Source organism: Sinocyclocheilus grahami, unplaced genomic scaffold (assembly GCF_001515645.1).
Source record: "Sinocyclocheilus grahami isolate Dianchi unplaced genomic scaffold, SAMN03320097.WGS_v1.1 scaffold237.1, whole genome shotgun sequence".
NCBI lineage: Eukaryota > Metazoa > Chordata > Actinopteri > Cypriniformes > Cyprinidae > Sinocyclocheilus > Sinocyclocheilus grahami.
In genome coordinates, this window is record NW_015505416.1 from 773776 (window position 1) to 786004 (window position 12229).

The following is a 12229-nucleotide window of genomic DNA, read 5'->3' on the forward strand; positions in this document are numbered from 1 at the left end:
CCAAAATGAAAATTATGTCATCATTTACGCATACTCGTGTCACTCCAAACCAAAATACTTTAAATCATCTTTGATTTAAACACAAATAATGATATTTTTTAATTGCATTGAGAGATTTCTATGCCACCATTGACAGTCCATTCCACCAAAACCTTGACACTCAAAACATAAGATGAAATGTGCTTTCTTGATGGCTTGAGAACCAGTATTGTTTATTCTCACGTGTCACACAAGCACTTGAAGCTTTTGCAAGAACCAGTGAGCTTTGTTCTTGCACCTCATGCAAATACGGTTGAGCTGCCGTTGATCTTGTTTGATGTATGTGCATTGGTCACTGTTTATATGTGACTAAAAGCCTCAATTAAATCTGTGTATCATATAAAGTGATCGTGTCTCATCAGGAGACTTGGATTAAACCACTTAATTCATATGGATTACTTTTACGATTTCTTGATGAACTTTTTTATTTGTGTCAAACATTTTGGTGGAATGGAAGACACGAGGGTGAGTAAGTGATGACAGAATATTCATTTTAAGAGTGATATATCCCTTCAATAATTTTGGTATTCTCTTCAGCTATTCTAAACTTCATATTGCTCCACTTCTTACATTACTCTTATGTTCTCCTTTGGAAGAATTGCTTGTGTTGTAGCGTTCCTCATTTGTAAGTCACTTTGAATAAAATGTCTTCTAAATTTATAAATGAAAATGTAATGTAAACCAGAGTGAGAAGCTGGGAAGTTCCTCAAAAGAAAGATTCCAAACCCATCAGCTAAATTTGATGTCTTCATTTTGAGATGTCTTCTACTGCACTCTTAAAAATAAAGGTGCTTCAAAAGGTTCTTCAAGCGATGCCATAGAAGAACCATTTTTGGTTCCACAAAGAACCATTCAGTCAAAGGTTCTATAAAGAACCATCTATTTCTTACCTTTTTATAAGCCACAAAGAACCATTTGTGAAACAGAAAGGTTCTTCAGATGTTAAAGGTTCTTTATGGAACCATTTAGACAAAAAGGTTCTTCTATGGCATCGTGAAGCACCTTTATTTTTAAGAGTGTGGTCATGTAAAAATCAACTACTTATTCTTCTAAACCCAAGCACTATACTCCCTCTTTCATTTCACTAACCCATTTCTCCAGGCATCTCTGGTGTTCCACTGACTGGTAGTGATACTGAGATAACAGATGGCTGAGGGTGCACTGCTCTCCTCCATTCATATATAACTCATTGCTATGGATACGTGTACTCATTATTTCCTGTGCATGAACTCTAAGTAGGCCATCATATGACTGCACAACGGAAGTTCATTCTGTTGCATAAATGATTCCACTTCATTCCACCATTATTTCATCCGAAGGAAACAAAACCACCTGCTAGACTGTACCACTTTCAGTCAGAAGAGTTTTTCAGTTGAGCAACTGATAATAAAAAATATAGAAGCAGACTGTAAAAATTATATTATTTGGTAAGGTGTTCTGAAGTGTGACAAGTGAGCGATGGCACTCCAATCAATAGCAACTTACATTTTGGATTGGTCCTCCTATCGTATGGCTTAATTTGACAGAATATAGCACTGCTCAAGCATTGCTCAAATTGTACAGCATGACACTAGCAAAGGTCATGGGTTTGATTCCCAGGGAATCCAAGAACTGATTGAAATATATTTTTAAAATATCTGCCAAATTCATAAATGTAAATTGTGCTTTTATTGCATTTCGGTAGCTCAAACACTAGAAATGCCAAGGTCATGGGACAATGTGTAACCTGAAAAAATGTATACCTTCAATGCAATTTAAGTCACTTTATTCTTGTATATATAAATGTATATGGACAGGAAAGAGCAACCATAACATTCTGCTAGCTAACTCCTTTTGTGTTCTATGCAGGAAACGTACATATTGAGTAAAATTAGGATAAGTTGAGAATTTTCATTCTCCAGATATCACTTAATTTAGGAAATTTAGGAATTCCTCGTCCTGAGTTATATGAGTCCAGCACTACACTTACTTCTCTTTCAGAGTCAGATGCCGGACTCATAATCAATTTAAGCTGAGAATGTTTGCCTGTAAGCCATATCTAGAAAATCTAGCCATAGGAGATCTATTGCAGCAACAGGTATTTTCTTCGTTATTGTGACGTATATCCGAGTGCAACTGATTTTTGAAAAAGAAAAGAAAAAAAAAGTAGGACAGGGACTTGGTTCTATCCATAAGATTTTGATTGAATTTTGAGATGTGGGCATTGCACTCAAAAATGAAAATGAACTTGCTGTTGATTGCAGAGGGGCGGGATTCAAACAAACTAAATGATTAGAGAGATCTGGCATACGTCACTAAAGTCTGTCATTTTGACCGGAAGCTCAAGTTTATGCCTGATAGCGTGATAAACACACTGCACTTTAAGGGTGTGTTCACACTTGGCAGGTTTGGCTTGATTAAAGCAGACTCTGTTTTGATTATTCTGTTAGTGTGGTCCATCTGAACATGTGTGAACGCTGCCATTTAAACCTGGGGAGCACCAAACAAGCACACTGAGACCCACCATTACAAACTCTGGTGCAGTTAAACTAAAATATGAACGCAACAGACCAAAGACATCTAAATGAACCAAAATCATTCTCTTCTCCTCATAGGAGCTATGTTGCCCATTACAGTTCAGCACTAGGGATCAAAACCCCATCTCCTTGCAGGAGAGCTTTGCTTGTGTGTGCAACTGAGGTGTTCCTGGTGCTGTTTTGGCTCCTTTATGCATTTTATAAGCTCTTGTGAGTTCTCAACTGATAAAAAATGCCACCATATTTACACACAACATACAATGAGCACATTTAGCCCAGTTTTGGATGTTTGGTAGATCCTTTTTTGGTCCAAACCAAAAAAAAAAAAAGAATCAAAGTGTGAACACACTCTAAATCTGTGGTGACACCTTGCTTTTCCTCACAAAGTGCTCTAGGTTCAAAATGTTTTGACATTTGTATAATTCCACATATTTGTGGCTGTTTACATTACCAACTGTAGCATAATGCAAATGACACACGGGTTATAGTTGTCATTATGTGTCATCAAGTGTGTAGCCATCATCATCATCATAATTTAGTATAGCTTCAGAGATAAATAGTACTGCATGTGCAAGACTACTTAGTTTGTTCAAGGGATGACAGAATTTTTACAAACAGTATATGTGACTGCTCCAAGAGAACTTCAAATTCTTTGGTCAACACAAAATATTCTATACAATAAGCTATAAAGAATATTATAATGAAAGAATATAAAAAAATCACAATCTGTCTATCAAAAAAAGTAAACTGAGTCTCCAATAACTGCCTGAGAGCATATTGCCTCAGCACACTGACCGAGATTTTATGAAGATAGTCAGAGCGCTTGAATGCCTCCCTCTCAGATACACAAGCAGCTTGTTCTCAGTCAGACACACTTATGTTAAGCAGGCGATATCCACTTCACTTCAGCTCACCAAACTGATATACACTGAGCAAACAATAGCTTTCAGTAACAATCAATGCTTCCTGTTGGACAGGCCCAGTCTTTCCATACGGAAATCAGCCTTCAAAGAGAAGATCCTGTGGGCTCCTCTTGCGCAAAAAAAAAAAAAGGATTATTAAAGACTTACTGTGCCTTAACAGGGACTCCTAAAGGGGACATACAATGTAAAACTTTAAAAGTTTGGCATCAGCAAGATTTTGTTTTATGTTTTTGAAGTAAGTCTCTTATGATTACTAAAGCTAAATTTATGTTATCAAAAATACAGCAAAATAGTAACACTGTGAAATATTATTACAATTTAAATTGTTTTCTATTTTAATATATTTTAAAATATAATTTATTCCTGTGATGGCAAAGCAGTATTTCAGCAGTCACATGATCCTTTATTGTGTTTTTGGGGAATATATATATATATATATATATATATTTATACTGTGTTGTTTAACAGTATAAACTACTATGTACTTTAACTACTATGTACTTACATTAAAATTGATCAAATGATACAATGCACTTATAGTGTACATGTTTCAAAACATGTTGTATATTCAAAAACACCTTTATGTAATTACATCTAATTAATCTCTGTATTTGCCTATAATTACACTGTTGACCATACCCCTACACCTTAACCCACTCTTAAAGTACCCATATATTATGCATTTTCAAATATGACCTTTCATGCAGTGTGTAATGTAGCTGTCTGTGAATGTAAACGATCTGCAAAGTTGTGAAGCTGACAGTACACAATAAATACATTTATTTATATGACTCTGAACAGCCTAAACGACTCGTCAGTAATTCAAGTCTCAATTGCATGACGGATATACGTCACGGGGTAACACATTTGCATAATGCCCGCCTATGTTCTACTTTGTCCGCCCGCAAACAACTTGACCCGCCCTCAAACACTATAGCATGCGCTGTATGTGGTAGACCAATCACAAAGGACTAGGCCATCTGACCAATAGGTGAAATTAAATGTATATTATGAGAAAACGAAAGTGCTTTTTGATCTTGCATTGCATGTAAACCTGTTGTAGGAGACTCCCAAAACTATATTAGGAACCTTAAAAATGGCATAATAGGGGCACTTTAAACCTAACCATACTACCAAACAAATACCTATCAATTATTTATTTTTTATTATTATTTTTAACATAAGTACATAGTATAAAGACCACTAATATAAAGTGAGTATATATATATATATATATATATATATATATATATATATATATATATATATGTGTGTGTGTGTGTGTATGTATTTTAATTTAACACTTACTTTGAGAACTTATACTGTTAGTATACAGTTAGTATAAAGTTTACTGTTAGTATAAAGTGTATTTGCCAAAAACAGTCCATTTTTTAATGATTTTATGACCACATGTTTTGAGTTCAGAAAGTTGCAGACGCTTCCATGGTACATGAGGCTATTTTGAAATGGCCTTTTGACAGTGACATTTGAAATGGCTTCCCTTAACAAATATAAATCATGGGAAAATCGGTCACATCTATTAAGGGACCGATCAGATAAAGAAAAAAAATGAATTCTTAAAAAAAATTAGTTGCCAGCTTGTTTTAATGATCCGTATAGTCCAGAGAAAATGAAGACAATCTTTAGATTCTGCATGGGTGACGGACATTGGCTTGGCAGGCCATTAGACAGATGGAGGAAGGGGTAGTGACTGCTCCTGACTACAGATGAGACCATCTGCACCTGCTTCAGCGATACAGTTCAGTGCCTCTGCAGAAAAGTGACTCAACTGAACATCACTAGCTGATTAATCAGTCCATTTTTGCTATCAGCCAATAACTATGTCCACATGGTTTTTTCCCCTCCTCTTTTGATAGAATTTTGACATTAGCCTTCAGTCACTGATATCTACCAATCAGCTAGGCTACTGATATTGTCCTGTTATTAAAAACACATGGTTTGACCAATACTCATGACATTAATAACATCTTCGCAAATCTCTGGTATGTTGAACTGAACTATTAATTATAATGAACAACTGTAGCGCGCAGTTATGATGGTGCCATACCTGCCCACGAAATTTTCCAGGACAGAGCTTTTGCCTGCGCTCTGACCCCCGACCACCGCGATCTGCGGCAGGTCCAGGTCGCAGGTCTGCCCGATGGCACTGAAGGCGTCCTGCAGGCGGTTCACCAGCGAAATGAGCTCCTCCATCCCCCGGTTGCCCATGGTTACGGAGCCGCGAGGATGCGGCGCGCGAGCCGCCGGGCTCAGCGGACAATTCTCCTTCGCTATATTAAAAAAATATATTAAAATTGAGAGAGACATGCCAACTTCAAATAATAAAGTCCCCCCACCCCCACAGACATACTATTTTAATAAAAAAAATTTAATGCACCACTAAAATAATATTGCGTACCTTAAAAATACAACGTTTTTTTTTATTTTTCTTTACAAAGTATACGTAAAGAACATACTAACCAGTAACGTTTGTAAATCACAGGCAGTTTAATTACCTGAAATGAGTTCTTCCGAGCGTTTGGTCCCGACAGGCGCGGCAGCTGAGAGTAACGTTAACGGCGCCCGTGTACGGGACTCTGTGGTGAGCAGCAGTGACTGAACTTAAGAGCACACAGCCTATATTCTATACACGAAGAACCGAAAGAAACACACTTACAAGGCGACATATAAAGAAACCACACGACCTATCTCCAGTGGAAGTCGACTGTTTTTTTGGCCACTCGTTTGTGCTGAACTCAACTTGTGGTTGTAACCTGACAGCCAACTGTCCGCTCGCTGAGTGCGCCTGCGCGTGCAGACGCCACTCCTCTCATAAGAATCTGGAGGTACACATTTGGTCCTATTAAAAATTTGCTTTTTTTTATTCTTATTTAGTGCACACAAATGTATGTATGTATGTATTCACACAGTGATGTTATGAAATTACATCAATATAAATTAAATTAGCGTTCTGTAGGACTTTTAAGTTAAGAACAAAAGCACAGAAGGATATTAGCACCAAAGAAAAAAAAAAACCGAAGTGGCAAACAAAGCTACATTATATATATATATATATATATATATATATATATATATATATATATATAAGAGAATTGTTTATATTAGAATTGTTTCCATACTTTAAAAGCAAACTAGGATAGTTATGTACATCAAGGTAGTAGCCTGCTGCTATATGTTTATCATTTAGTTTGTTTTTATGGCTCCCCCCCCCTCAGTGCATGACACTGTAGGGTACATCCACCCTCATTTCAGTACAATAGACTCATCCAGTAAAAATAACACTGCACAGCCATTACAGGGTTGCCAGATAGTTTGCTTCTGTATGCATTCTACAGTGCATTTCCCTTTACAACAGAACACTTCATTTATATTTGTGTCAGTGAGTAAAGAATTCCTAAAACCTACCATTACCTGAACATAACTGATATATAACACTTCTCAAAAGAAAAAGATATTTAATTTAAATACATGTATGATATGCACTCTAAAACTGATCTTTTTAAGTTGTCAATAAAACAAACATTATTGGAGTTTTTACGAAAATATTATTTGACAAGAAATTAGTATTTCAGTCTTTTTACCTCAAAATGTAATGTTATTTGCTGTTTCTTTGTAATTATTTGTAAATTTATCAGCAATTTCTGAGTGAAAACGGTCTCACCTCCAAATTCGTTTCAGTGTACTGACCCTAGCAGGGAGTCTTATTTTCATCTGAACATAAAGTGTAGTCCCTATTATTTGTCCTATGAAGTGCGATGGTTTTGCATGTTGTATTGATAATAATTTGAGTCTTTAAATGTCTATTGATGGTCTTTCCATTTAGATATAGATCTTCAATGATAAAGGTTGTTATATTTTTCATATATACACAATATATGTTTAAACATTTGAAAATGGGCTATAAAAGAAGGGTTTCATTTATTTCAGATGGAATTTTCCCTAAATGCTACGCAATGTCTAAACAAACTGTGATGGTTGCTTTAAATATCAGTCAGACGATCCCTTCCCTTCTAAGTAGATGTTTTGTTTTGTTGTTTCCAGAATAAGCTGAAATATGGACCAGGCTGTATGCCATTTCGTCAAAGGTCTGGCAACATACGATTACAGCTAAGTTAATTTCTTAACCTTGAATATGATGCACATTTGTCACATTATTATTTTTAGTTTTCGCTCCAACCTTTTCTCAATCTTTAGATCACTTTCAGGTCATTCAGCATTGCAGTAATGTCTATTTGAGGCACACATGGTGCAGTCTGGGTGTTGGCACGTAGTGTCTTCTGTAGGTCTCTTGCTGTCTGCTGTAACGTTTGTGGAATGCTGTGAGGTTTGTGTCCCTCTCCTGCACTTCTGCAGCACAGCAGCACCTCATTGACTTCACCCTCGATTCTACGAGAGAACACACACGGGAACACGACTTGAACACGTTTGAGAACTGACTTCCTGAGAGCCGAGTCACGACACACTAGGTTCAACATGAACAGTCCTGTGGGGGAAAGAAAAGAAGAGTGATCATGGGGGGAAAAAAAGCCAGATGTCTGAAACTGATCATACAACACTAAGTGCTTGCCTCGAGGGGTTAATAAGCTGTAAACCTTCTTCAGAAGTGATGTTTCTACAAAGGCAGATGGAGGGCAGCTCATGCCCAGGGTCGTGTCTTTGCTGTCAACGTCAAACATGATGACATCAAAAGAATGTCCTCCTATATAAGTGCAGAAAAAATAATATAGTAGATATAGTAACATAATAGATAATATAGTAGAGAAAGAATAGGCTATCTGGTGCAATGCAGTCTGTAATGCAATCTCTTCCACATAAAACATGACCAATAGATATCATGATTCTCCCACGCACCAAGAAGCATAACAAATCATCATCATCATGTAGATGAATGCAGATTATTTATATTTTGATTTGCTAAACTATTGAAATCTACAGTATACATTATTTGTACACGGATCAATTATGTTGTCTCATTTTTTATGACATTAAAGCACTCGCTAACTTTTTTTTTATTTTAAGAAAACCTGATGAGTCTACAGTAGATCAGTTATTTTTTAACCAAAGGGCATCAGCAAAATCAGCAAACCTCCAGATGACTTAAAATGATTTCAAATAAGACAAAAGAAATGTTAATGAGCTAAAAACAACAACACAAATTATGTCGATATTTATTGTAATTAACTTCCTCAACAACATTTTTTTTTTTGCGGAAAATCTGGATATATGAGGTCAATTTTAAAAATGTATTTTCAGGCTGGCAAAGTCATGTAAATTAATAAAATCTCACACAATAAACAGCATAGGCTGTTTTTCAACGGATATACATTTAGTTATGCCAAGCTCTAAAATTGTTGAAATTGAGAGCAAAACTGATTTGTAAAAAATGTTATCCTTCTCCAGTAAATCGCAAACAAATGGAAAAGGCATGGGGTCTTCGACTATTGTTATGGATAACAGGAGGCCTTGTAGTCAAAAAGGTTTAGAATGACTAAATCTAGATGTCCTCTCACCCTTACTCTCCAGAGTTTTGATGTGCTCCAGTCCATCTCCAAGTATAACTTTCAGTCTCTCGTCAGTCTGAAATCCAAACCAGGACTGAGCCACTTCCAGCACAGCTGGGTCCAGTTCAACCACCTCAACCCGTGCAAACGGCACAAAGTCATGCACAAACTGGGGTAAACCACCGCTACCCAGTCCCACCAGTAACACAGACATTGGGTGATCTGTTGGAGAACATGTGACAGACATGTGTTTTTGTGAATTATGCAAATCGTTGAGGAGAACTGACATTCAACACCATAACAGTGGTCCATATGATTCATGCACTTCTTTGAATAAGGAATAGGCCATTTAGACAATTCTGGATACGTGCTAGTAGAGCTGCACAATTCTGGATAAATGCAGAATCATGATTTTTTTGTTTAAAACAGAGTCAATGACTTATTCATAAAGACCTAACTTGAATGAATCAGCTTTTTTGAACAAAAAAAACTATTCAATTACAAATTTAAAAAAAAATTCAGTCACTTGTCGCCACCTACTGGCGTAACGAAACATTGATACACTCTTTATTTGAAGTCACTGTTTAAAAGGTGATTAATTTACTTTATTTTGATCACTACCGTAGAACTACCAGTGTTTTTATCCAAACTAAAAATAATGATCACAGTCCTTCTGTGATAATTGGGCTTTTTGTAACACAGAAATAATACTGTGTGGTTTAACTATCTGTGAAGCTGTTTCATACCTAAACATGACAACTGTTCTCTCTGGGTCACCGGCAGCATGAATGCAGATTTGATTGTTCTGTTGTGATCGTACTTGTCAAGGGGTTCATAGACATCATTATTATTTAGGAATAAGATTGCATGGGTGATTAATCGTGCAGCTCTACAGGCTAGACGCAAGATTTAGGGAAGGTCAAAATTTTCTGTCCGTTCCATACACAAAGCTATCATACTCTGCAATATAACACACACACTACAAACCTTTATGAGGATGTTATTTATTTTAGATGTTTTTGGACAGCCCCTGGTCACTATGAACTGATGTTGTAGGACAAAAGCTGCATAACGATACTTCTGTGTTCCATGAAAAAAATACTGTAATTACAACCTCATTTTTGGGGGTGTGAACTATTTTTTCTTTAATTTCTGTTGTACTAGTAGCAGCAGAATTGCAAACAGAACTGCAAACACGATACAGGTTGCTCAAAAGAGCCACAGTATATACACTCTTAAATGAATAGTTGTAATATTATTAATTAATTTGTTACATAGCCATTAAAAAGTTTGGGGTCATTCACCTTATTTATTTAGTTATGGAAATAAATTAATATTTTTATTCAGGAAGGACAAATTAAATAAAAAATGACATAAATAGTGTCACAAAATATTTCTATTTTAAATAAATGTTATGCTTTTTAATTTTCTATACATCACATAATCTTGAAAAAAAATGTATCATGGTTTCCAGAAAAATATTAAGCAGCATTTTGCCCTAACAGGCAATAAAAAAAGTACATTTTAAAATATATTAAAATTTAAAAGAGTAATTTTTTTAATTGGCATAGCAGTACAAAATATTTCTGTTTTTACCGTCTTCTTTCAAAAAATCTTATCGACCTCAAACTTTTGAACAGTAATGTATACGTCAAGCAAGGCTTATATTGTTGTATGCATATTTAGCCAGGATATGGCTATAGTACTTTAAATACACACCTCATAATTAACACCTTTAATTAAAAAAAGTTCAACGATACCACTGCTTTCGAATGTAACATTTCTAAACTTTCACTAAACTTTTTAATGTTACCACACTTACCTTTATTATTGATTGCATCCATTCCTAGCATGGCTAAACCCGCCACCATGACTTCATGGTGTGTACAGCAGAGAAAACCTCTGTCCGCAATGCGATCTTTAGCATCTGTTAAAGCAGGGACTTCAGAAACAGACGGTTTGGATTTTTTCTTCTTCTTTTTATGAGCAGAAGAAGCTAGCAAAAGAGACCAAACACTGAAATAAATCTCCAGTTGTTCTATAAACATTTCAGAATTCAAGCACAGCGGTACCACACCTGTGGCGGCAGACCACAGTCAGATGAGCCTGCGATAGAGGTGACCATCCTCTCCGCTCACATCCTCCACAGAATACTCTCCAGTCAAAGCACTGACCCCTCGTCCGATGACTTCCCTCCACCCCAGATCTCCTCCCACAGACAGGAACGGCACCTATACCAGAGAAAATGTGAGAGAGTGCATGAGTGAGGAATGAGGACAATATAAAGCGCAATACAGATGCATTTTATTCTTGTGCACCTGCTGATTGGCTGGCATTCCAGGAGGAGCGAGTTCCATCACCACTGGAGAGAGCTCTGATTGGACAGCCTGCATGCTCTCATATACTCCTGATCTCGATGCATTGCCACAATGACCAGGCGTCTGAATTTTGCACTGGATGCTAATTGAGTCCGACCTTCAGCAGAGCCATATAACCAATCAGACTCACAGCCCTGAGGAACTAAAAATAAAAATATATTAATGAAAAAAAGTATATATATATATATATATATATATATATATACCAGCTGATCTTCAAAGAACACATACAACCACTTCCTGTGTCTGTTTGCCTCTTTAAGAAGAATCGCTTTATGTATCCCCCAATTGTAAGTCGCTTTGGATAAAAGCGTCTGCTAAATGAAAATATATATAAAATGTATGTGTGTTTATATATATATACTGTATATACACAGTGGGGGAAAAAAAGTATTTAGTCAGCCACCAATTGTGCAAGTTCTCCCACTTAAAAAGATGAGAGAGGCCTGTAATTTTATATATTTAATAACATTTACATCATTTGCAAGTGTGAAAAAGAACAGATCGATTCAAAGTTCTTCAAAATTTCTCAATTCTTTTTTGTTCCAAAGAAGAAGAAAAAAAGTCATGTTTGATATTATGGCATTATATACATTTTTTAAACGTTCAAAAGTTTCGGGGTGGTATTTCATAATAAAAAGAAAATACAGTAAAAAAAAAGAAGAAGAAGAAGATGAAACTGTGACACATCATTACAATTTAAAACAACACGTTTATATTTTTTAATGTGATGTATTCCTGTGATGCAAAGCTGAATCTTCAGCATCATTACTCCAGTCTTCAGTGTCGCAGGATCCTTCTATTATGCTGATTTGGTGCTTACGATGTCTTCGTTACCTTATCACGAGGTT

General features: G+C 36.0%; 1 protein-coding gene and 1 pseudogene across 1 annotated transcript in view; both read right to left on the reverse strand.

Moving 5' to 3' along the window:
* LOC107597810 (dynamin-3-like) overlaps nt 1-6263 on the reverse strand; it is a gene marked incomplete at its 3' end in the record, with an annotated part of 50422 nt that extends 44159 nt beyond the window's left edge. Inside the window, exons 1-2 of the mRNA XM_016289000.1 lie at nt 5995-6263; nt 5547-5769 (exon numbers count right to left, since the gene is read on the reverse strand). Of these exons, the coding sequence (XP_016144486.1) occupies nt 5547-5707 (161 nt within the window). The remainder of the gene's footprint in view (nt 1-5546; nt 5770-5994) is intronic.
* Nucleotides 6264-7115: 852 nt separating this feature from the next.
* LOC107597811 (methyltransferase-like protein 13) lies at nt 7116-11524 on the reverse strand (annotated as a pseudogene).
* Between the last annotated feature and the right edge of the window lie 705 nt (nt 11525-12229).